Below are 26,408 nucleotides of genomic sequence, written 5' to 3'. Positions count from 1 at the left end.
TAAATGACAAAACACAATTCAGAGGACGACAAGATATTCTTCAAGTATAAGGTAGAGGAACTTAAGATTATAGTACACAATCCCTCATCCCACAATGAAATTTTAAGTTTTCGCATGTGAGACACCAATTGGACCACAGATTTTAGGTGATGCAGAATTATGACAATAACACATATAATTGAAAACCAGTGTCTATACTTCCATGCAACTGAATTGCTGAAATCAATAAGCAAGTGGCCCATAGCATTTATGGATGCAGAAATTAGGATTCTACAACAACACCAATCAGTAGTCAAAAAATATCAAATGTACCACAACATGGTTGATGGCATAGGGCACAAACCTAGGACAAGAATGTAGACTCGGATGCCATTAAATAAACTTAAACAATATCATCAATCATGTCAAAGAGACCCAACTTTATGCGGCCATTTTGCAACTTCTCCAATTGACAAATATAGGGGGCGCATATTAATGTGAAACGTTTCCCAACATAGGGGTATACGCTACTATAACAAGATAGCTTGCAACATAACATAGACCACAACTACAAGACAAAAACAGTCCACAAGGCATGTCGTCAAAACTGGGAATTATTAATGTGGAATGAAAGCCCAACGTAGGGGTATGCTACTGTAGTAAAATGGCTTGCAATATAACATAGATAAGAACCACAAGACATGACACAAAAATTGATGGCAATGATGGTACCAGAATGAAAGAAGACACTATCGCATCAACCGGGGCTCTTACAACCCAAGTCTAGACTCTAGAGTCCAGATTGACGAAACTGTGACTGCAGGTAGTGCCTAACAAACAATCTATGCCTCGCAATTGTTACGCGTGTGGGATTATTTAAAACACACACAAATAATATTAAGAGGGGTATTAATATGGAACGAAATCCCAACAAAAGGATATGCTACCATAGAAAGATAGCTTGCAACATCACATAGATAATAACTTCAAGCCAAAGACAGCCCACAAGGCATGAAACCAAAATAGTATTATCAAAATTAAATAATGCAGCAAATGAATGTTGTTTCACTCATCAAAAGCTAGTGTCCTTGAATTACTACAAACAAAAGCTAGTGTCCTTGAATTACTACAAACAATAGCTGCCTTCTATTGATACTTGCAAATGCAAAAAGAATAGAACCTCAGCTTGTAAATAAGTTCACCAACTTAAAGCAAAATTAATTACAAACCTTATTTCCATGTGACATAACAAGCAATACCTTGGATCGGGTCAGCTATATGAGGTCCCAAAGTAGTATCATATATATAAGAGGAGCTCCTAAGGGAGGTGCTGTCGAAATGTGTTGGAAAATCAGGAGACTTTATGGTTAAATTAGATTTTCCTTTCCTTGATAACTGTTTGTGAAATTTGTTGGCATCTTATTTATTTAATTATGTTCTTCTTTGTTAATTTTAGGTATGTTCTATGCTTAGAGCAATTTATTTCAATTTTCATAGTTAGTTCAATATCTTTTCCAGATTAGCAATCACATCAGCATTAAAGTAAACTGCAGATAGAACATAAACATAAATCGCAGAAGACAAGCCAAGACAAGAGGACACAAGATGTGGCGCTAGCCAAGGACAAACCCCAATGTAAGAAAACCCTTGATCAATTCTTCTTATGTCTTCAATAGTTCAGCACACAAAGAGAGAGAGAGAGAGTACATTTACAACAGAAGTCAACACTTAGACTTTCTAGATAAGAGAATAGATCATCTCTACATAAGATCAGTTGAAGACATGCTGCTTCAACTGATTCTCCAAGGTGACTCCTTCATCTATCATTGTTGTTGAAATTTGGTACCGGAGGACAGGTGGTTCCCTTAGGCTTTGATCTTTGGCCTAAGGAAAAGTGTCCAAAAGAATTTAATTTTTCTCCTAAAGTAACTTTATAATTTTTATAAAGTTAAATCTAATTTAAAAGTGACTTTAAGTGATAAAGTTACTAAGTCTAATTTTAAAGTGACTTTTATAAAGTCAATGAAAAATTAGAAAGGAAAAGTGACTTTGGAAATAAATGACTAAGTGGGTCTTTATTAAAGTGGGGTGAATTAAAAAATAGAAAGTGAGATTTAAATGAGCATTTAATCTCAGCCATTGATCTAAATCTATTTCAGCCATTGGATTTAGGGATCACCCAAAAGTCACTTAGGGTTGGGTTAAGGGAGAAAAAGGAGGAAAAGATCATTCATTCTTTCATGAGCAGATTGAGAGAGAGAGAGCAAGAGAGCAAGAGAGATTTCTGGACAAGGAGGAGAAGGAGGCAGCAGCTTGGCACACATACCAAGGCAGCATTTAAGCAAATCCTTACAGCTGAATGTGCAAGCAGTAAAAGGCAGATTTTTGCTGAGCAAACAGTAAAAGGCAGATTTGTTTTTGCACAGAAATCGAGGCAGTTGATTTTCTGCACAAAAATAGAGGTCCGTACAGTCTGTCTGTACCGTCCGTACAGTTCGTACAGCCGTCCGTACCGTCCGTACAGCCTTCTGTACCGTCCATACAATGGCCGTACAGCATTGTGTTGCTGTTTGGAAATTTCTGGTGGGCTGTGAGGGTCAGAAATCGAGATAAGTTGTAAATTTGCTTGCTGATTTTTGCTGAAAATTTCACACTGTAAAAAGGCATTTTCAGAAATGAAGAGCTCTCGAACTGGTTTTCCCCAAGAGTTGTAGGGGGTTTTTCCAGGGTCAAGTTGACCAAAAATCTCAGTGTTTAAATGTGTTTTAAAGGGTGTTTATTACTGCTGATTTTTATTTCTGCAATTTCCAGCATTCTGTAAAATTTCCAGAATTTGTGTTTTCAGCAATATTTATTTTTTCAGCTTGTTAAATGTATGGTTATGGGAAAGGGCATTTAACTACATGAGAGAAATAAGGTGAAACTGAAAACCGGGGTGGGAAAACAGAAATTTCTACATGGTATCAGAGCTTGAGTGCTGAAGGGCAGTTTGGGACAGCAAAAGGAAAAATTACAGCTGCTGATTTTTCACTCAGAAAATTCCAGCAAGCTGATTTTTCATAAACAGCGGTTTTATCTTTACCACAGCAGTGCTATTTTTCAGTTTTAGGACAGCAGGATGTCATTGGGATTGAGGGTAGAGGATAGGCTGGATGGGCATACAAATTACAGCGTTTGGAAGGAGAGAATGCAGAGTATCTTTGAGGAGGCAGAAGTCTGGGATATCATGATGCATACCACACAGAACCCTGTTGTTGTGCCTACTGATGCTACTCAGTTGACAGCTTATAATAAAAAGAACAACAAGGGTAAGAGGCTGATTCTAGACGGAATCAAAGACCATTGCATTCCTCATGTGAGAGGAAAGAGCAATGCCCATGAGATGTGGACAGCATTGTCCAATCTCTACCAGAGTACCAATGAGAACCGAAAAATGGTCCTGAAGGAGAAGCTGAAGAACATTAAGATGGGTAATGATAGTGCAGCTGGATATCTCACAAAGATTACTAATGTGAGAGATGAGTTGGCAGCGATTGGAGAGGCCATTCCACCCACTGAGTTGGTGCAGATTGCAGTGAATGGCCTCCCCCGTTCATGGTTGAACTTTGCTGATGGGGTTTGTGCACGTGAGACCCTTCCCACATGGGAGAGGTTTTGGGATGATTGCATTCAGACAGAGATCAGGAAAGGACAGCTTGGGGCGGCCAAGCCAGGTGAGCAGGATGAGGACGTAGCACTGGTGGCAGGAGGCAAGAAAGGCAAAGGGAAGAAGCAGGCTTCCACAAGCGGTGGTGGGGGCAAAGGCAAAGGTAAAGGTAAACAGGGGAACACACAGAAGGACTATTCCAAGGTGAAGTGTTGGAATTGTCAGAAGATGGGACATTATGCAGTTGTGTGTCCGGAGAAGAAGAAGAAGAAGGGGAAGAACCAGGACATGGCAGCTTCAGCAGAGATTGGGGACTTTGCAGGTCGTTTTGACCGAGAGTTTGCGTTCACTACATGTGAGTCCTCTAGTGCAGGATCACCTGCCACACAGGTTCAGAGGGAGCATGCTTTTCCCTCGATTAGCGGAGCATCTTCAGGTATCTGGTATGTGGACAGTGGGGCTTCACGTCATATGACAGGAGTCCGTGAGTACTTCTCAGAGCTTTCAGAGAGTGGCACTGATATAGAGGTAGTACTCGGTGATGACAGAGTTGTTAGAGCAGTCGGGGTGGGGACACTGACATTTCAGAGGGAGTCCAAACCTCCCTTGAAAGTGTCAGATGTTCTTTATGTGCCAGGGATGAGGAAGAACCTCATATCCGTCTCAGCTTTGGAGGACAGAGGATATGAGGTACTGTTCAGGGGAGGACAGGTGTTGATGTATCCCAGGGGCGCTCCAGCTGATTCAGCTAGAGTGATAGGTGTACGCCATGCAAAGGTGTACAAGTTTGCATTCCAGCCCCTGTTGGCATTGAGCAGTAGTACCGACAGCAGAGCTAGCAGTTCTGAGCTGTGTGAGATTTGGCACCGCAGGATGGGACACATGTATCATGGAGCCTTGAGGACATTGCGGGAGATCACTACAGGTGTGCCAGATTTCAGTACTAATCACTTTGATACTTGCAGAGGTTGTGCGATGGGCAAGTTTGCCAAATCCCCTTTTCCCAGCAGTGATAGCAGAGCGACTGGGATACTTGATTTGATTCATTCCGATGTGAGCGGTCAGATGTCTCATGTTTCCTTGAGTGGATATGAGTACTATGTTTTATTCATTGATGATCACTCCAGGAGGACCTGGATTTATTTCTTGAAGACCAAGAGTGAGGTCTTCAAGCGGTTTCAGGAGTTTAGAGCTCTTGTGGAGACACAGACAGGTCGGAAGATCAAGTCCCTGAGGTCGGACAATGGAGGAGAGTACACCCTTGGAGAGTTTGTTGACTATTGTGCGGAGGCAGGCATTAGGAGGGAGTTCACTGTTCCTTACAACCCCCAGCAGAACGGGGTTGCGGAGAGGAAGAACAGATCCATCATAGGTGCTGCCAAAGCCATGTTACATGATCAGGGGTTACCATTGTTCTTGTGGGCAGAGGCCTGCAACACAGCTGTTTACTTGCAGAACAGGAGTCCGCATCGTGCCTTGGGGCACATGACTCCGGAGGAGGCTTTCTCTGGGAAGAAGCCTGATATTGGTCATCTTCATATCTTTGGATGCATTACATACTCCTATATACCCAAGGAGAAGAGGACCAAACTAGAGCCCACCGCAGAGAAGGGTATCTTTGTGGGCTACAGTGAGACCTCAAAGGCCTTTCGGATTTACATTCCTGCACAGAGGAGAGTTGTTGTCAGACGAGATGTGAAGTTCGAGGAGGACAGGGCCTTTAGGAGGTCACGGGAGTTAGAGTATCTGGATCAGCCAGACCCTCAGCAGCAGTTGAGTCAGTCGCAGGGATCCAGTGGGCAGGGATCAGGAGGATCTGGAGGTACATCTATGAGGATGTCAGGTCCATCAGTGAGCAGTGGCTTGCCGAGCCAGAGGGGTGGTGCTCCGGGCAGCATGCAGAGCAGTTCACAGAGCAGTTCACTAGGGAGTCCACTGATGGATAGTTCACACGGTACCTCAGCTTCTACAGGTTCAGGTGCAAGCAGGAGGACAGCAGACAGACAGTCAGGAGTTCAGGCTACTGATGGTGATGAGGAGGAGGAGTTTCATTCTCCTATGGGAGAAGCATGCTCAGGGAAGAGGAAGCCCAAGTGGCTTCAGGACACCTTGAGAGATGCCACATCTGTTGCTGAGCCGAAGAGGCCGGTCAGAGAGAGTAGACCACCTGAGAGGTTTTGTAGTTATATGGCGATGGTTACCAGCATCCTTGACTCTGAGCCTTCTAGCTATGAGGAGGCAGCTAACCAGCAGGTCTGGAGAGAGGCCATGCAAGAGGAGTATTCTTCTATCATGAAGAATGATGTTTGGGAGGTGGTGCCGAGGCCTGAGGGCAAATCCGTGGTTACTTCCAGATGGCTTTACAAGGTAAAGCATGCTGCAGATGGCAGCATTGAGAAATTCAAAGCAAGGTTTGTGGCTAGAGGGTTCTCCCAGGTAGAGGGAGTTGATTATGAGGAGACCTTCGCTCTCGTGGCTCGATATACTTCGATCCGCTCCATTATATCGATAGCAGCAGAGATGGGTTGGAAGATCCACCAGATGGATGTGAAGACCACATTTCTCAATGGCTTCATACAGGAGGAGGTGTACATTGAGCAGCCACAGGGCTTTGAGGTGCATGGGAAGGAGTCCCATGTGTGCAGACTGAAGAAGGCCCTTTATGGCCTGAAGCAAGCTCCCAGAGCTTGGTACTCCAGGATAGATACATATTTGCAGGGGATGGGTTTCACAAAGAGTGAGGCAGATCCGAACCTTTACTTTATTGTGATTGGTGAGGAGCCTCTCATTCTGGTGCTGTATGTGGATGACTTGGTCATTACAGGTGCAGAGAGACTCATAGAGCACTGCAAGAGAGATCTTGCGGCGGAGTTTGAGATGAAGGACATCGGCTTGATGCATTACTTTTTGGGTTTGGAGGTGTGGCAGGAGGAGGGGCATTTCTTCCTGGGGCAGGGGAAGTATATTGTGGACATCCTTAGCAGATTCCACATGGAGGATTGTAGACCCATGTCGACACCGATGATCACCAACTGGAAGAAGCTTCATGCTTCGGATTCCGAGTTGGTGGATCCCACATTGTACAGGCAGCTGATTGGTTCCTTGATGTATTTGGTCAACACTAGACCAGATATCTGTTTTGCAGTCAACACGATGAGTCAGTTTATGTGTGAGCCTAGGAAGGTTCACTGGGTGGCTGCAAAACACATTTTGCGGTACTTGCTAGGGACAGTGGATTATGGTCTGGACTACAGGCAGGGAGATGGAGTGAGATTGGCAGGATACACTGATTCTGATTGGGCAGGTTGTGCTTCTGATAGGAAGAGCACTTCAGGGTGCTGTTTTGGGTTGGGTTCAGCAATAGTGTCATGGTTCAGCCTGAAGCAGCAGTCAGTAGCACTGAGTTCAGCAGAAGCAGAGTATATGGCATCCAGTCTAGCTAGTTGTGAGGCCATCTGGCTTCGCAAGATGTTGTTTGGCTTATTTGGTCAGCCGTTGAGACCTTCAGTGATTTACTGTGATAATCAGAGTTGCATTAAACTCACGGAGAATCCAGTATTTCATGACAGGTCAAAGCATATCGGGATCAGATATCATTTCATCAGAGACTATGTTCAGAAGGGAGCTGTGAAGCTTGAGTATATTTCCATTGATGAGCAGGTTGCAGATATTCTTACCAAAGCCTTACCACGGGGCAAGCATGTCTACTTCAGAGACAAGATGGGTGTGGTGAGGAACACCTTCCTCGGTAAGAGGGAGTGTTGAAATTTGGTACCGGAGGACAGGTGGTTCCCTTAGGCTTTGATCTTTGGCCTAGGGAAAAGTGTCCAAAAGAATTTAATTTTTCTCCTAAAGTAACTTTATAATTTTTATAAAGTTAAATCTAATTTAAAAGTGACTTTAAGTGATAAAGTTACTAAGTCTAATTTTAAAGTGACTTTTATAAAGTCAATGAAAAATTAGAAAGGAAAAGTGACCTTGGAAATAAATGACTAAGTGGGTCTTTATTAAAGTGGGGTGAATTAAAAAATAGAAAGTGAGATTTAAATGAGCATTTAATCTCAGCCATTGATCTAAATCTATTTCAGCCATTGGATTTAGGGATCACCCAAAAGTCACTTAGGGTTGGGTTAAGGGAGGAAAAGGAGGAAAAGATCATTCATTCTTTCATGAGCAGATTGAGAGAGAGAGAGCAAGAGAGCAAGGGAGATTTCTGGACAAGGAGGAGAAGGAGGCAGCAGCTTGGCACACATACCAAGGCAGCATTTAAGCAAATCCTTACAGCTGAATGTGCAAGCAGTAAAAGGCAAATTTTTGCTGAGCAAACAGTAAAAGGCAGATTTGTTTTTGCACAAAAATCGAGGCAGCTGATTTTCTGCACAAAAATCGAGGTCCGTACAGTCTGTCTGTATCGTCCGTACAGCATGTCCGTACAGTCCGTACAGTCGTCTGTATCGTCCGTACAGCCGTCTGTACCGTCCGTACAGTGGCCGTACAGCATTGTGTTGTTGTTTGGAAATTTCTGGTGGGCTGTGAGGCTCAGAAATCGAGATAAGTTGTAAATTTGCTTGCTGATTTTTGCTGAAAATTTCACACTGTAAAAAGGCATTTTCAGAAATGAAGAAGAGCTCTCGAACTGGTTTTCCCCAAGAGTTGTAGGGGGTTTTTCCAGGGTCAAGTTGACCAAAAATCTCAGTGTTTAAATGTGTTTTAAAGGCTGTTTATTACTGCTGATTTTTATTTCTGCAATTTCCAGCATTCTGTAAAATTTCCAGAATTTGTGTTTTCAGCAATATTTATTTTTTCAGCTTGTTAAATGTATGGTTATGGGAAAGGGCATTTAACTACATGGGAGAAATAAGGTGAAACTGAAAACCGGGGTGGGAAAACAGAAATTTCTACAATTGTGCTGCATCTCGTCATCATGTTGCACCTCATCGTGCTACACCATGCTGCACTCATCATCACATTGTTGGACCTCATGCTGCCACTGCTGTCCCATGTACCATACTATTGTACCTACAGCACACATAGGGTCCTTCTTACGTGGCTAGGTCTCCTTTTCTAGTTGCGTATAGGTCTCCTCAATTGCTATGAATCTGGCCTCTCTTTACTGCGGACTTAAGCCTCCTCTAACTGCAGATTTACGCCTCCTTTATAGGCCTCCTTTAACTGCGGATTTAGGCCTTCTTTAACTACGGCCAGACCTCTACCTTAACTGCTACTAGAGCTCCCCTCCATCTGTGGCTGAGTCTCCTTTCCACCTGCAGCTAGGGCTTTTATCATGACTACATCTAGGGCTAGTTTGTGGCTCCATTTAGATCTATGGCTAGGGCTAGGTCTCTTCTTTAGGACAGCAGCTTAGCTCTCTTCTAGACCAGCGTTGAGGGCAATTTAGAACTTCTCCTTGTTGCGCTATAGTAGTCTCCTCCATGACTGCATTAAGGCTGATTAGGGCTTCTATATTAGGGCAGCGTAGAGCCTAGGGCACTCCCTCTAAATAGCATAGATCTGTTCTCCATTAGGGCACCGTTGTCCCTTAGGATCTCTCCTCCTACTGAAACCCAAAGACAAGTACAGAAGAAGAGATCCCAAGTGAGTGTGTCCAAATGACTTTCAAGGCACCTCTATTTATACTAAAACATTGAGCACATGTGGGGTTTATTTGGTTGTTGGTTGACCTTGACGAATTGTCCCATAACACAAATAAATTCATATCTTCATGAATAATTATCGAAATCGGATGATCTTTAGATCAATCCTACACCTTTCAATGAGAGGGATCCAAGAAAAATGTCAGTTGCCATTATTAAGATGACCCACATGGATTTTAGCCCTAGTTGCCAATTTTAACACTCCCTGTCAACTAGGGAGAACTCCATCTGCTAATCCATATGTCCGACTATACTATCTCTGCCATCAGTGCCCTGCACTGCTCTGCTAAACCATGAAGAAGAAGAATTGATCGAGAATGTCTCATACCATTCTTTACTGACCCAAAGTCATTTTTATTGATCCCAGATCAATGGAGGTCATCCTAACATAGGGAGTATGGTAGATACAACGATGCATCCATCGATAGTACTACTATGGTCCCTAACCCCATTTCTGATGCAGGAGCATGAGGCTTAACGGCAAAAAGCTTCGAACTTATTCCAAAAATACAAAAAAGTTTACAAGCAAAGGAGTGGAGTCCTTTAGCTGTCAATTTACAAAGCTTTCTAGTTAGTATTTGAACTAGAATCTAGGATTTGGATTATCATGTAATAAATTCAAGTAGTTAGATGTAGTGGAGATTCTCGAGGAGAATATTATGCAGATTAGATAGGATTAGTTAATTCGATCCTTTGATTTAGGATCTGGTTGTTAAATGAACCAGTACTTATGTAAGCTCTAAATCATTGTAAGGGGATTTTAACTGATTCGGCTTGTTTTGTATATAAGATTTGGTTGCAGGAATTATATCTCTGTGTAGTTCCATGTATTTGGTCAATCGAGGAGGTGTTGCATCCCTCCGTAATATCATTGTGTATTATTGAAATATCAATTTAGCCCTGAAACTTAGAGTTCTGTGTGATCGCATTTAATCATTTTTCGTCGTTTATTAGTAACTGCGGGGTTAGTAGTGCATGAATTCTTGAACTAGGATTGAAGTCCTGCACTCGTTATTAACCATTGATTTCATAATCAACGCATTGCTCCCCAGTCAACAGCAGGGGTTGGCCTGTTATTAAACCTTGTGTTAATCAAAGTCCCGCAAGTCGTAGATTCTGAAAAACCTCTGTCATCGGTGTTAATCTCAAGTCCGGACCTAAAGTGTTATAAATTGGATTTTATAAGCCTATCGGCTCCATGAGGCGGTAACGTCGCACAGATCTTTGTGTGATATCATAGTGACCGTCAGATCACTGATGAATGCTGACCATCAGATGGATCTCGCATCGCATCGGTTATAAGTGAAGGGACCCTGGCCTGGCGGAGTTGCGAAATGCGACATGCGATACAAGCGCATTGATAAATATCACATCGCAACGTTAACAAATAAAGGAAACCTGCCCGGTGAGCTTGCGATTGCGATATGCGATGGTTAGAGGGTTTGTAAGGCATTTGGCGGTTGCGGCTAAATTAGCGGTTCTACTAATTTAGCAGAGTATCTAACTCTGGAGGTAAATGACCGAGACTCTGAGGGAAATCCAAGAAGAAATTCCGCCAGAATTAGAAGAAATAGTTTCCAGATTTGAACGTTTGTCAATTACGCCTGCACCCCTGCCACCAATTTCCCTGCTCATTGATCAGATGAGAGGTACTTCCCATGAGTCCCAGACTGCATGGGTAGGATGCCTCGACAGGAGAACTAATCATCCTGTCCCTAAGTCACCTCGGGGTATCACAGGGGAAGGTTGAGCCATTCACCATGTACACAGTGCACCATTAGGGGAGGGTGAGTCGCCTTATGGTCGTGTGTTGCTCCAATAAGTACCCCAAGCCCCCTCCAAAGCTCCCAAAGCTCAATGCATGTAACATGCAGGACCCTTATAAAAAGGTCTCTCAACGACTCCAAGTCGTTCGAGAAAGTCGCAAATTTAACCTTTCCCTGGGGCTTAGACAGAATGTCTGCGACCTATACATCAGTCTCAATGCGATGGAATCTCCTCGCTCATCGACTTACCATATCCCTGATAAGGTAGTATCTGATCTTTATCTACTAGAGCAATCATAGAATACGGGATTCCTCAACAATCGAATCCCTCCCTGGTTGACACAGAAGATCACGGTGGTGTCCATCACGTGTACAAACAGCTCACTCAAGAGCTTCCACAACCAGGCAGCTTCACACGAGATCATACTCGTAGCTATGTATTCAGTCTCAGCGGTGCTTATAGCAACCGACTTTTGCTTCCTACTCATCCTGGATATCGAAACAGAACCCAAAGAGAACCAGCACTCAAAAGTGCTCTTGCAATCCTCCGCACTGTCTACCCAGTGAGCATTCGAATAAACATGCAGCTTCACATTTCCGGCAGTGTATCTCAATCCATGAGAGATTGTGCCCTGAAGATTTCTCAGAAGATCCTTGGCACCAATCTAGTGAGGCTCAACCATATATGAGCTCATCATGCTAACTGCAAAACATATGTCCAGACGGAAGTTCACCAAGAACATCAACGTGAATGAGTTTATGAAACTCAGAGGCATTTCGCAAATCAGGTCCGACATCACTACCATATAACTTCTGAAAGTTAAGATGCTTGAGGTAGTCACAGGCTTGCAGTTTATCATTCCACATCCGGAATCCAACTCCCTCTTACTTCTAAGAGGGTCTGCACCTGTCAGAAACAGGTCGTCCTCAAAAGGTGCCAGTATGAGAGATCTATCATCCACAACCTTCAAGCAATGGTTTGGATCAATTTCACTCCTAGTGAAAATCAGCTTTATCAGACAATTATCAAACCTCTCATACTACGCCCGGGGTGTTTCGCTTCAAGCCATAGACGGCTTTCTTCCACCTGCATACATAAGATTCCCGATGAATCTCAAACCCCTCGGGTTGTTCCAAGTCTGTGGACCTGCTACATGAGGGGAATGGTCCCCTTGTAAGATTTTCCTTTGGTACATCTCAGACATGTACCTTCATGCTCCTTTTGAATTCAAGCATCCCAGTCACCATCCGATTCACATCGGGTAGGGCCCCACAGTAGACCTCCGATGCTATAGATGAGATGTGTCAATTGACATGGTCCCCAATGGACCATCCTACAACTTGATACAAATTGCCAACCCTGAACCCATGAGTAAAAGCATCTTTGAAAATTCTATTTTCAAACATGTACCTTTCCATCGATGAATGCCACCCTGAAACCTTTGACTTCCATTGCCGAAATGGACACCAAGTTCTTCTTGCAATTAGGTACATATGGCATCGGCTCCAAGCATAATCCCACTATTGTTTCCATCTCTTACCAAATTCGAGAGAGCACCCTTCTATCCGATGAAGTGCCTTGAAGCACTATAATCAATAAGCCAGATTCCCACAAAATCTAAAGGAGAGGGCCAATCCAAGATTATCTTATCAGAAACAACATTTGATTCTTCATACCTAGGGTTCCTTGCTTTCCTTGAAGAGTCGGTTGTTTCCTTGATGACCTGCATTATTTGTCATTCCTCCGATCATTGAAGATGTCCCTGGAATGATTTTTATGTTCATCAAGAGATGTGTCCCTGCCATTTGGACACTGCTTCGCATAATGGTCGAATTTATTGTAAGAAAAGCGTTTGCCTTTCCTTTCACCCTGAGATCCGGACTTCCCATTGAAGTGATTTGTAGGTAGGCCATCAGAAGCTTCTGCGGCGCCATTCTGATAATATACTCTGCTTGACTTCACCCTTGGTGAATTTGAAGAGGTATGAAGAATCCATTGATCCTTTTGTCCTTTCCCAACTATCTTCAGTGATTGCTCTTTCACTCTTGCTTGGGCTTTGTCTTCACCTCAACTCTAATACCATGTTATTTTTAGGCATGTTCTCTGCTTAGAGCAATTTATTTCAATTTTCACAGTTACCTCAATATCTTTTCCAGATTAGAAATCACATCAGCATTAAAATAAACCACAGATAGAACATACACATAAATCGCAGAAGACAAGCCAGGACAAGAGGACACAAGATGTGGCGATAGCCAAGGACAAACCCCAATGTGGGGAAACCTTTGATCAATTCTTCTTATATGTTTTTCAATAGTTCAGCAAAGAGAGAGAGAAAGAGATGGTACATTTACAACAGAAGTCAACACTTAGACTTTCTAGATAAGAGAATAGATCATCTCTACATGAGATCAGTTGAAGACATGCTGCTTCAACTGATTCTCCAAGGCAATTCCTTCACCTATCATTGTGTTACATCTCGTCATCATGTTGCACCATGATGCACCCATCATCACATTGCTAGACCTCATGACCATGTTGTACACATCATACTACTGCACCTTATGCTGCCACTGCTATCCCATTGTTAGTGATATTGTCATTCCATGTTTGCCATACTGTTGTCCTCTTTGCTTGCTCCATCAAGCTTCATTGCTGTCCCAAGTACTATTGTTGCACTTTGTTGCACCATGTACTAGTTGTCCCATTTAGACATGTTGTACCTTGCTGCTCCATGTACTAGTTGTCCCATCTAGACATGTTGTACCTTGCTGCTCCATGTAGTAGTTGTCCCATCTAGACATGTTGTACCTTGCTGCTCCATGTATTAGTTGTCCCATCTAGACATGTTGTACCTTGTTGCTCCATGCACTAGATGCCCCAACTAGACATGTACCTTGTTGCTCCATGTACTTGTTGTCCATGTATTGCATCATGTACAGCTATACTGTTGTCCCACTGTAACACCTACAACACATATAGATTTCCATGCTGTCACCTACAGCACACAGATTTCCATGCTGTCACCTACAGCACACATAGTATCCTTACATGGCTAGGTCTCCTATTCTAGCTGCGTATAGGTTTCCTCAATTGCTAGGAATCTGGCCTCTCTTTACTGCAGACTTAGGCCTCCTCTAACTACGGATTTAGGCCTCCTTTAACTGTGGATTTAGGCCTTCTTTAACTGCAGCCAGAGCTCTAGCAGCAATTCTCTACCTTAACTGCTACTAGAGCTCTCCTCCATCTGCGGCTGAGTCTCCTTTCCACCTGTAGCTAGGGCTTTTATCATTACTGCGGCTAGGGCTAGTTTGTGGCTCCATTTAGATCTGTGGCTAGGGCTCTTCTTTAGGACATCAACTTAGGTCTCTTCTAGACCAGTGTTGAAAGCAGTTTAGAACTTCTCCTTGCTGCGCTATAGTAGTCTCCTCCATGATTGCGTTAAGGCTGATTAGGGCTTCTTCATTAGGGCAACGTAGATCCTAGGGCATTCCCTCTAGATAGCATAGAACCTTCTACATTAGGGCAGTATTATCCCTTAGGATCTCTCCTCCTACTAAAACCCAAAGACAAGTAGAGAGGAAGAGATCCCAAGTGAGTGTGTCCAAATGACTTTCAAGGCACCTCTATTTATACTAAAACGTTGAGCACATGTGGGGTTTATTTGGTTCAGTGTTGCGGGGAGCGCCCCCCGCCCCCCTCGTTCCCGCTCCCAATCCGTGCTCCAAGTGGGAGCGACTAGGGAACGGGTCGGGAGCGCGCTCCCTAAAAAAAAAACGCCTCCTGCCTTTTCGAGAGCGTTTAGCCTTCTTTTCAAAGAAACAAATAAGTTTTGAGTGGGGCAACTTAATGATCAAGCCTATGGCCCTAGTATTGATATGCGATTCATGGTAATGTTAAATTCTTAAAGTAAAAGTGACATTCTCCTTAATCTTCATTTTCATCCTTTTACTTAAATTTTTAACATTACCATGAAATGACTCAGGATGTTTGAGTGGTTCCAACCTCATTGGATTTCACATGGAGAAAGTAGAATTTTAGATTTCATTCAAAATCCAACATACTTATCAGTTTTTCAGGTTTTCAGGATTGCAATGTTTCCATTGAATTTTGTCATGTATTAGGGTATGGAACTCGTATTTAATCAAGAGCACCAATACCTCTATGTACCTTGATGTTAGTGACATTGGTTGTCGAACTCCTCTATCATGACCCTCCTAAAAATGTACGCATCACTCAAACAAAATCTTGACATGCTATGCTTTTTCTATCTTATATTAATGCTTAGAGGGTGATATTAATGACAAAGATCCCTATACAAATATAGAGGTAATGACAAAGATACCTCTAAATATTAATGCTTAGCAGGTAATATTAATGACAAAGATCCTGATTTTCCAACAAGACTAAAAAACTAAACATTTCTCGTGGTGGAAAAGAGGCCCAAGCATAAGCAATAGATAATAGATTTACTTGTCTTTTCTAGTTTCTAGTAGTTTTTATAGCTATTGACTCTTTCATATTTATTATGATATTTTTTTAAACAATATATGACAATTTAAGTTTGAAGTTGGCAATTATAACTCATCAGTAATGAATTATGAATATGATGCTTCATGAAAGTTGAAAGTTGTTTCATTTCATTTTATAACATTTCATTTCATGTTAGATATTATTTGTTGTAATGGTTGCACTTCGCTTACAAGTACAACTTTGGTGATCAATGATGATAAATGTTATATATTGAATTTTGAAAGCTTGAAATTTTAAGATTGATGAATCACGAGACTCAATATGTTGTATGTTACTATGTTACTAACATGTGGACATGGTTGATGAAGATTATAACTTCTAGGTGATTGTTGTTATATAGTTCAATCTATGTTTTTTTATGTTTTTTATATCTAATTCATAATTCTACATGTTTTTGTTGACATATATGTATCAAAATATAAAAATATAAAAAATATATATATTATATAAAAAATACTCTGGGATTCGCTCCCAAACCGGGAGCTTTTGAAAATGTCGCTCCCACTCCCAAGTAACATTGATTTGTTTGCTGGCCAACCTTGACGAATTGTCACATAACACAAATAAATTCATATCTCCATGAATACTTATCGGAATCGGATAATCTTTGGATCAATCCTACAGCTCTCGATGAGAGGGATCCAAGAAAAATATACATTGTCATTAATAAGATGACCCACATGGAGTTTGGCCCTAGTTGCCAATTTTAACATTCTTCATCAAACAATTATCAAAAATGTAAACATGAAGATCACAAGAAAAACTGAGAACACGAGATATAGGCTCCAAGTTAGGGCAAAACCCCAAGGGAAAAACACATAAAATTCTCTTCTTATAGAATCAGATCAAATGAGATGTCCAAGACCCCTAACCACAAAAACTTCCACCTCTAGATGCCAAGTCAAGCCTTCTTTCTTTCCAGCAGATCTTCCACAATTTTTAGCTCAAGAATAAATCCTCTCTTTCAGACTTCGGCCCTCCCTTCTTCTCCACCCTTTCTGCGATATTCAGACCACAATCCATCAAGTGTGTGTGTCCAAATGAGCTCCATCTTCCTTCTATTTATACAGTTCAGAGTGCGTGTGAATAGACACATCCATTGGGGCAGAGCCGACTTGGCACCTAGAGGGGTTTCTGACCCAAAATTACATATTTGAAAACTGTTTTTCCTTTTTTTTCCAATGGGTCCGAATAGGACTTGACTCAAAAACTTAGAAGCATGAAGAACATGCTTGTCTAGAAAAATAATAATATTTTTTTCTTTTTCTTTTTCTTTTACTTTTTACATAAAATACATAATGGTACAGATTATGAAGACCGAAACTAGTTACATTCTCCAACAAAATGTTCTTCCCCTGGGAAGAGAGCATCATCTTCAATGGGACTAACTTTTTCAACTGATTACAAGAAAACTATCAGAGAACAGGGAGGCAAAATTGTTGACAGTGTATTTCAGGCAGGTAAAGGCTTCACCAGTGTCAATAAGACTTGCTAGGAAGAAGAAAGGGGGAAGAAAACAGTGGTGAAGAAGGTAATACTTTGGTAAGTGGTCACGCCCTGCCTCATCTGACCTTCAGCATCCTATCTATAAGCATGGATTGGAATTACAACGACAACAAGAATATGTTTGGTGAATGAAATGACTGTTCATCACAAATCTCTCTTACTAGCAAATTGATAAGCTCTTCTTAGCTATGGGGTGGTTGAATAAATTATTATTATTTAAGGTCTAATTTCTGTCACTCTGGCAAAACATCGACTCTTTGAGTTGAAGGAAAAAAAGTAACAACCAAAAAGTAGAACTTCTTAAATCGACAAGCAGTTGAAAGCTTTAACCAGTAAACACACAAGAAATTGTCGGTTCTTTCTTCTCACACTAAGCACAGGTTATAGATGGGGTCTCATAATATATGAAAACTTTTAAAAAGTTGAAAAAAAGATGACTAGAAGAAGAATTAAATCTCTGAGAAAGCATACTCAAAATGGCCTCCACAGTAATAGTGGGAGAATAAAACAAATCCCAGGGGCAGAGAGAAAAGGGAAAATTAATTGTTCACATAATCTTGAGATCCGCACAATTCCCAGTTATACACTTATTCTTCAATTGATTATACAGTTATCAGGCCCAGACATTCCATTTGTAGCAAACAGATAAAGACAGTAGCCAGTAATTTCTAAAAATGTTATGAGCAATGCTTTATCTATGTTTAGCACTGGACAAATATATGGATATTTTAAACAGCCTTCTCCAATGCTGGCTAGAAATACAATCAAATCTTCCCTTGTTATCATACATATTTTTCCTTTGACTAAAACAGTTACATTTTGTATTAAAAGAAATGCTCAGCCTCACTGGTCAAAATGTTAATTCAAAAAGGAAGCATTGCTAACAGCCAAATGTCTTAAAAAGTTCCAAAATGGCTCTGCTAGCTACTATTTAAAATGTTTTTCCTTCACAGAGGAAATCATAAAAAACTGACTGGTATAAATCCTACAGAGCAGTCAGAAGTCCTTGGACCCAAGAAGTTTTACAGAACATATAAAGGCCTAATGCTGACAAGGGAACCTTTTGCCAAACTCGTTATAGTATGCTGAGGAACTCTGCACTCAAGCTTATAAACTTGGCATGCTGAGTGACCGACTCTAGAATATCTCATAGTTGAGTTGAAAATCAAGGTTTTTTGTCTGACAGCACTCTTATGTCTCCTTAAAACCCAGTAAATAGTAAATGTCCATGAGTACACAAATAGAGCAGCATCCTAGGTGACTGTCGTTTTCCATCATCCCACATTCCAACTCTGCAGATGGTAACTGAAGATAATTGTGTTCTGCCCAAGCTATCTTCACCACAGAATTTACCCCTAATATATTGCAATCCCAGACTAGTATTCCACAAACCCAAGATAACACTTCAACAGAATTGCAATCATAAACAGAGACCACTGTAGAATCCATGTTCGTTCACAGTGAAAAGCCACTGACTTACAGTTGCAACAGGACCATAGAATTCCTCTCGCAGATGCTAAGCCTGTCCCACCAATCCTTCCCATGAATGCTGAGACCGACTAAAACCACCAGAACTGGGCATGAACCACGAGGGAAATGCTCTAAATACAGTAAAACCAGGCACAAATCAGAACAAGAAATGGCTGGGATCCAAAAATATCCCACCTTCGTCCATCTGCAATGAGCCAAATACCAGATGAACCTGCTCCCAAATCAAATGCAAAGAGTGTGAATCTACAGGCGAGTTACTCCAGCTTGTGTCTCAGCCTACCATCATGAAATTTGTGCTGCCTCTTATCAATAAATCTTGGATGCATGACAAGCTTTGGATGGTAGTTCATGAATAAAATTAAGGGATAGAGGATAATTTCCCACCCATTTATCCTTATTTTCCCACCCTCTAAGCTAGAGGCTTCGTTAGCTAACTTTTTAGCTCAATGATTCCTGCATCTTAGAACATGGAAGAAATCAACCTTCAAACCTCTTTACCTCAGTCTTGATTCTAGAGATGAGAATTGTTGACAAGCAATCCAGGAGTAAAAAAGCAAGGCGTATGCCTTATAATGATTTCAGAGTCCCCAATAACAATCAAGCTCCTAATCCACCTTGAGTCAAGAAGCTTGAGTCTTTGATAATAGCAAGCACTTCATCTTGACTATTTCTCACTTCACCTAGACCCCATTCAATACTAATTTTTCAATGTTCACCTTGATCTATAGAGATTCCCCCCTCACCTCCCTTCTTCATACATATTTTAATAGGAGGCATGAGTTGACTCTATCATGCTTCTCCAACTTACTGCTAACCCCGGGTATCGAACACAACAATAGTAGGATTGCAGGCTGAAATGTCACCAAGTCAAAAAAGAATAAGAAAATCGGTTTTATTTGCAACTTTGAACCTTGAACAAGTAAAAGATTGTCCATTAGGTTGTGGTCTAGTGGAATGTGAGGTAGCCAGCACCGTATTAACCCATGTTCAAACTTCAAATCCAGGTAGGCTACAGGGCTATGTTAAAGTGAAGAGAAGGGACCGTGTTTACATGGTTGCATCTGGTTATCCCCAATATGCACAAAACAGAATATCCTAATCCCTTCTAAAGGAAGGAAGGACGTTTCACAATTTCATAGTCCCTCAGTCTCAAAATTCTTCCAAGTTAATTAATTTGAAATCCAACTAGTTAAACAATTAAATATTTTGACATGGAAGTTTGGTCTACTGGCAAAGCAGTAATGTGATAGGGCTTGTATTAAGCAGAAGGCTAGGGTTTTAAACTCCCAGCCAGGTGCAAGGGTGAGTATGAGACCAGGTGCAAATGCTATGTGATTTTCACAGACCAAAAGAGCAGCTCTTAGTTAGAATAAAGAGTATTTCCCAAAATAACAAAAATAATTAAACCTTTTATTTGCCTTAAAAAGTATTTCATTAAATAAAATAACAATAATAATTAAGAAAATAAATAATAATAATAATTAAATCTTTTTAATAAAATTTTAGCCTGGAATTCCCACTCTTGGCCGTCTCTGTTCAAGGTAGTGTGACATTTCTCCGAGGTTTCAATATTAATAATTTGTTCAGTTTTCTCCTTTCAGATTGACTTTGTGTCCTGAAGATGAGCCGCACTAGCAAAATGCCTACTTCATCATCCAAAATGTGATGCACCCAGAATACATTTCTCAAACTAAACGAGGTGTTTCGCAAAATTACAAAACGCCCTTTTCATAGTCCCTGCGTCTGATAAAAGGAACTTTTACTAAAAAAAACTAGAAGTTAAAAAATTATTTTGTGAGCTACTCCAGTTTCATAAATAGAGCAACCGTTTGAAAGGACTGTAGGAGCTAAACCAAAATTCGTATGCAGCCATGAAAGCTTAATTTTTAAATTCAGTAGTTGTGAGCAGCAATGTCGTCCATAAGAACAGTAAGATAGAACCTCGAAACTCACCTTATCTCTGGCTGTCCGTGCAATTGATGCAACTCGGCTGCAGGCTGATGAATCTCAGATGGCGGATGGAACCCTGGAAACATATTTGCTGAAAAGAATGTTACAAATCTCTACAATGTCATCGGTCCAGATGCCCCGGAAGAGTTTATTTCACCTTGGAAGCACTCAATTAAACAGATTTCGCTCCGGAAAAATAATCAATTTGCCAGATTTCACCACGAAAACACTGAATTCTCTAAATTCTACCAACGAACCCAACGTTTTTCGCAAACAAGCCAATCAGACTCCATAACAGGCCTTTCTGCTAGTCTCTTTAAATGAACCGATATCAATGGCAAATAATTTAGGGTTAGCAACACGATCTTCGCTCCAGAAACCCTAACTACAATTTTGTCATTTCTTTACAATAATTTAATCTCCTTTCCACAACATCAGAAATATTTAGCGAATTTCATAGTGGTTTTCTTGTTCCTTCGCCAAAATCTCCACTTTTCAGCGATATTTTCGCTTCTTTGTTGTTTTTTCCCCCGTATCTTCATTACTTAGAGATTTTCACCGCTATATTTCTGTTTCTTTCCCAATATCTCCGCTATTCGCAGATATTTAACTACTCGATGTTTTCGTGCCAATATATCCAATATTCAGCATTCCTTCCAGCTCTGTGACAAAAGACTCCATTGTTTAAAAAAAAACATACGCGTAGCCGCTTCAATATTCTTCAACTCAATTTCATTTCATGAACGATTTTTACATACCTGCAAAAGAGTAGGACTCTAGGGACGCCTCAATTTGCCTTTTCTGCCCCAGACCGTTCGATCAGGAGCGCGCACTACAGAGATTTTAGACCTGTATCTTATGTGGAGATTTGCGACGGGCAATTTGAGGTTTCTTCGCTGTGCAGAAGACTCTGAAGTCGACAAATTACAAGTAATTTTTTATATCTGTGCATCTTTAGGTCACCGAGCACGCGGCTGCACGCGGATGCCACGAGCATTTCATTTGGTTGCGGACAGTGGGGACTCGTGGAGTCCACGGGCTCTCAATTTGAAGGATGCCTGCAGTCCCTTTAAGTTTTCAATGTTTTAATGACCTTTGAAGAATTATTTAATTTGTGGGAGTGGCCTGTCCATTTCCATATACGGTGATGGTCATTTATAGTTTCACGTTTCTTAGCGATAGATATTTTATTTTCAAGTAATCAATTATTTTTATTTTATAAATAATATAGAAAGGATATATAACTAGAAATAAGATAGAAAGGATAAAGTTATATGGCAAAAAATATCTAAGAATTATATTTTTTTTACTTTTATTATTTAAGAATATGTTAATAAAATGTTTATATAGTATTGAGAAGATTTTTCAGTGTAAATCACATCATATTTTATTTGTCGATTTGTTTTGAACCAACAAGTGTGGTTTATCATTAGGACAAATTGAAGAACAAGACCATCGCAGCACTTTAAATAGAAAGCAGATCATCGACGGCTATATTTGACCAGGGAGCTGTATATTTGAGTAGGGAGGATAGGGAAATTAATTTAAAAAGTTGTTTCGATAAATTTATTACCATAATTGATTAAATTTAACTATTTGTATTTAATGAGAAAATAGATTTATTATTATTATTAAAAAATATACAAACTAACATTATAAATTAGAATAGATTATTAAAGGCTAACCTACTAAGTTAGTTGGATTAAAATCATTTTAAAGTTAATAGTTAAATGAATTCTTTATTCCCCGGATGCGGGTGTTAGCACGTTAGCCAGGGAAGGGCCACATGCCAAGCATGTGCCGCCCCGTGTTAATTCAGGACAGTCATTACACACTGCCGCCGAGGAATGAAGATTAGTATTACGAGCTCATCGCATTCAATGTCGCGCAAGGTGAAGAGCTGTTGTTGCAGAGAGCAGTTATGGAGGGTTACTTTCGAGAGAATGTTGAAAGGATTAAGAGGGGCAAAGGATTACTGCAGGCCCATTCGCAATGTAAGGTTTGTGTGGTGCAGGCTCTTGAGGAATTTCGTCCGGTGGGCGTTCGTCTCCTTCAAGACTCAGCTACTGCTGTTGCAGATAGCCATTACGAAGCTGTGGAACGCTTCAAGTGGGAACTCCCGGTTGATTGCTATCTATACGCCATTGAATTCCGTCCCGGATCTGCCAGGAGAGGTCTCAATTGCGAAGGGGGGCGACTCACGCTGGATAATTCTTCTTCTGACGCTCTGCTCCACTCCTCCAGCGTTAAGGCAAATATGGTCCGTCCAAGACAAAGGATGCTTAGTAGGCGAGGCTCTGCTCGTGGAGGCTCTTCACGCAACCCTGCTGCAGAATCTCATCACCACTGCTGTTGTTGTTATTGCCATAGAAGATCAGGGGCCACTCCCTTACAGGTCAGCCAATTCATGGATTCGGGCAGTCCCAGTGCTGGACCGCCCCCGCTGCCAGCGTTTGGAACTGCCGTTTTCACTCTGGGCAGCTCGAGAAATAATGCTCGTATCAATGCACATATATCAGTCCTATTCATTGAGGACTCTCAGGATGAGGAGGGAGGTTCAGGCAGCAAGGAGGCGCTCTCAGAGGACCAACCGGAAACAATTGAGGAAGAACCAGCGAGAGTGCCAGAGCAGATTCCCTCCCAACCTCACGAGAATGAGGCGTCGACCTCCAAAAAGGCTGAAGTGGACGAGTGGGAAGGCCGCCCTGAAGGATATGGGTGGTGCAGAATCCTCGAGGAGAAGCCTGAGGAATAGCAACCCTCGGCAACCTCCGTCTTCATCCTCTTTTGCTCAGGTCCGGTATAAGTTTTTTGTTTCCATCTGCGACGGGTACAGGTCAAGATTCTCTGTTTGGGTCTTTTTAGTTTTCACTTATGTTAATGGTTGCCATAGTCCTGCTAGCAGGATTCGAAATCATGCTGTCACCGGTCCTCTGTCACCCCTGCGAGGGAAAAACTCTGTTTTTGTTTTGAAGCCCCTGCGTGGGTTGCTGTTGCAAGATGTGCTTACTGTTTTGAATTTTGTCATGTGCTGGAAGAGATTAAGTCTGGTCACGCCGCCCCTGCGTGGGCCAATTCTGAATCGTGATCTGCCCCCCAAGCGCCACAGTTAGCCTTGGGCTACTTGTCTTTCTGATTGTAATGTTTATTGTACATAATATAATAGAATAGTATAGCTTTAACGAGAAAAAAAAAATGAATTCTTTATTGAAAAACCTAAAGTTAAAATGGGATCCTCATTTTTAATTTTCTTCATTAAGGTGAGACTAATTATATTAATTATTAACCATATATTATTAAATAACTAAGTCTTAATTTAACTATATATAATTAAAGAGTATAATAGATTTATAATTAATGTTAAAGCTATATAAATATAAATTAATGTTAGATATCATTTTGGGATTCAACTGTGTTAAGTAAGTCATTCACGTATGACCATTTCCATGAGCTTAAGTTTTGCAAATGGGGTAGCAAGCTAAGTGGGCTTGATTGTGGGGAAAACTCCACAGTTAAGCGTGCTTGAGCCAAAGGCGGTCTGGGATGGATGCCTGAGGCGATCTGGGATGGGTGACCTCCCGGGAAGTCCTGGTTACCGGGTTCAAGCCCCGGAAGTGATGATTGACATGTGATTCATTTCACTAGTTTCAATCCCACTTCTTCACCCCTGTGAGCAACGAAATGGTCATACGTGATACCTGAATGACTTACTTAACACAGTTGAATCCCAAAATGATATCTAATATAATGCACTGCGTAAACCCTCATACTTATAAATTAATGTTATTAATCTTAAATGAAATCCTAAGAAAGATTAAATTGTTTAATAAAAATTAACCTACTTAGTTAGTTAGAAAGATGACTAAAAAAAGGATTTAACAAAAATTGAAAAGAGGCAAATTCTTATTAAAAATCATCTAAAGGTTCTTAAGGAGCTATGGAAAAAGAAGATGGCAGTTTCTAAATTCATTAATGAATATTTATATTAAAATTAAAGATGGGATAATAGGCACTATTCTTTAAAATTCGTATCGAGGTAAAAATTTTTTTTTAATTTTATTAAATTAATTATGCCAATTAACTAAGGCTTAAAAAGATTTTTTCTTTTACTACCTCTATAAATAAATATCTAATTCTAAAGGGAGAGTAAGTAAAGCTAAAAATGATGAATAACTCATTAAAATCATCGAGCAGATAAAGGACAACACAAGGCCCAGAAGACGAGAGAAGATAACAACAAAGGAACAATACAAGGGGTGGGAGCAGGGCGGGGGCGGGGGCGGCTAGGAAGAAAGGGCAGGGATCCAACATCTGTTGATCTTCCAGTCGTCATCTCTATTGAGATTGTTAGGCCTTTTTTCAATTTCTATGGCCTCCCTAAACTTTCGATGATGAAAAGGGGCAATCTTGGCAATAACACGGGCCTCCTCAATGCATACGTGATGCTTAGTTTTTTCCGCGTGTTCTGCCAGTGCGGAAGAATGGGTCATCATATTTTTTATGTCAGCTGAGTGTTCATGAATCCTTTGATTAATAGAACGGCGAGTCTCTCCAACATAGGGGGTCCGTAGCTCTCTTAGGTTTATTAAAGACCCCATCGACCCCAAGGACATGAAAGGTGTCTATGTTATTCCTTGTTTTTTAATAATAATAATAAATCTATTTTCTCATTAAATACAAGCAGTTAAATTTAATCAATTATGGTAATAAATTTATCGAAACAAACTTTTAAATTAATTTCCCTATCCCTACCCCTCAATCCAATATAGCTTCCTGGTCAAATATAGTCGTTTCTTGGTCAAATATATATGTTTCCTAGTCAAATATAATCGTTGGTCAAATATAGTCGTTTCCTGGTCAAATATAGTCGTTGATGATCTGATCTCTATATTTAAACTGTTGTCATGGTCTGGTTCTTCAACTTGTCCTAATGATGAACCACACTTGTTGGTTCGAAACGCGTCGACAAATGAAATACGATGTGATTTAGGCCGAAAAATCTTCTCAATACTTGATATGGATCAAGGAAGCCTAAATTCAACAATATATTTATATGTATTTTTATTTTGGAAATAAAATACAAAATATAAGGTAATAGTAAGGATAAATTTACCATTTATTATTGATGTGAACCTAATTTTAATAATGAATGTGGTAACATTTTAGGATTTTTTCGTTAAATTCATAAAATTATGTGATTGTATTTTATAGTGAAGAAGGATATTGAGGTGGAGGAATTGTTTGGATGGTCAAAAGTGGTAAAAATATTGGCAAAAAAAATTTAAAAAAAAATAAAAAAATTGACAACTATAACATGGATTTACAAAAATTTCACCAGATTTTATCAAAACGTTACAGAATTTCCATGATTTTCAAGGAAAAAAAAAAAAAAAACAATTTGTTTAGACTATGGCTTTTATAATTGTAGTGGTATATTTTGTTTAAAAAAAAAATACTAAAATATTTATAAATGTTTGTTTTAAATTATATATAAACTTGTATTTATATTTATATTTAAAATATTACATATAATTGTTATTATTTAAAAAATAATAATAATGGATATTTCAAAAAATATATTAATTATATAAAAATAAACTATTTTTTAAATAAGAATTTTGTTTGAATTTTGAAATGGCCATGGTAGGTTTAGACTATATGATTAGCAATATTGAGATGTTAAAATGGAACTATTAATAAATAAATAAATAATTGCAAAAAAAAATGATTTATAATGCGAAAATTTGTGTAAAAGTAATTTTAGTTGATGTAATCAAGATTTTTTATTACTAAATTCTAATAATTAATTGAATAAAATAGGTTGTTTGTTACAAGTTAAAACACTTCTCAATACATTATTGTCACCTAAATCCACACTTGAG

The 26,408-nt window shown here is 40.2% G+C and overlaps 1 protein-coding gene across 4 annotated transcripts in view; it reads right to left on the bottom strand.

Moving 5' to 3' along the window:
- LOC149212277 (uncharacterized) overlaps positions 1-21,605 on the bottom strand; it is a 92,291-nt gene extending 70,686 nt beyond the window's left edge. Inside the window, exons 1-2 of one of the 4 annotated variants that reach the window (XM_089391806.1) lie at positions 21,285-21,605; positions 20,530-21,188 (exon numbers count right to left, since the gene is read on the bottom strand). In XM_089391806.1, coding sequence (XP_089247932.1) covers positions 20,530-20,612 — 83 coding nt within the window. In that variant the 5' untranslated portion in view covers positions 20,613-21,188; positions 21,285-21,605. Of the gene's footprint in view, positions 1-20,529 lie in introns of all 4 variants that reach the window. The other 3 variants (XM_089391803.1, XM_089391805.1, XM_089391804.1) reach the window with 3 other exon arrangements.
- Positions 21,606-26,408: the final 4,803 nt, after the last annotated feature.

The sequence above is a fragment of the Pinus tabuliformis genome, chromosome 1_1 (assembly GCF_031772625.1).
Source record: "Pinus tabuliformis cultivar Carrire ecotype Pingquan chromosome 1_1, CPIR1, whole genome shotgun sequence".
Lineage (NCBI taxonomy): Eukaryota > Viridiplantae > Streptophyta > Pinopsida > Pinales > Pinaceae > Pinus > Pinus tabuliformis.
Note: the sequence above shows the minus strand (reverse complement) of the source record. Positions and strands in the feature narration are given on the sequence as shown.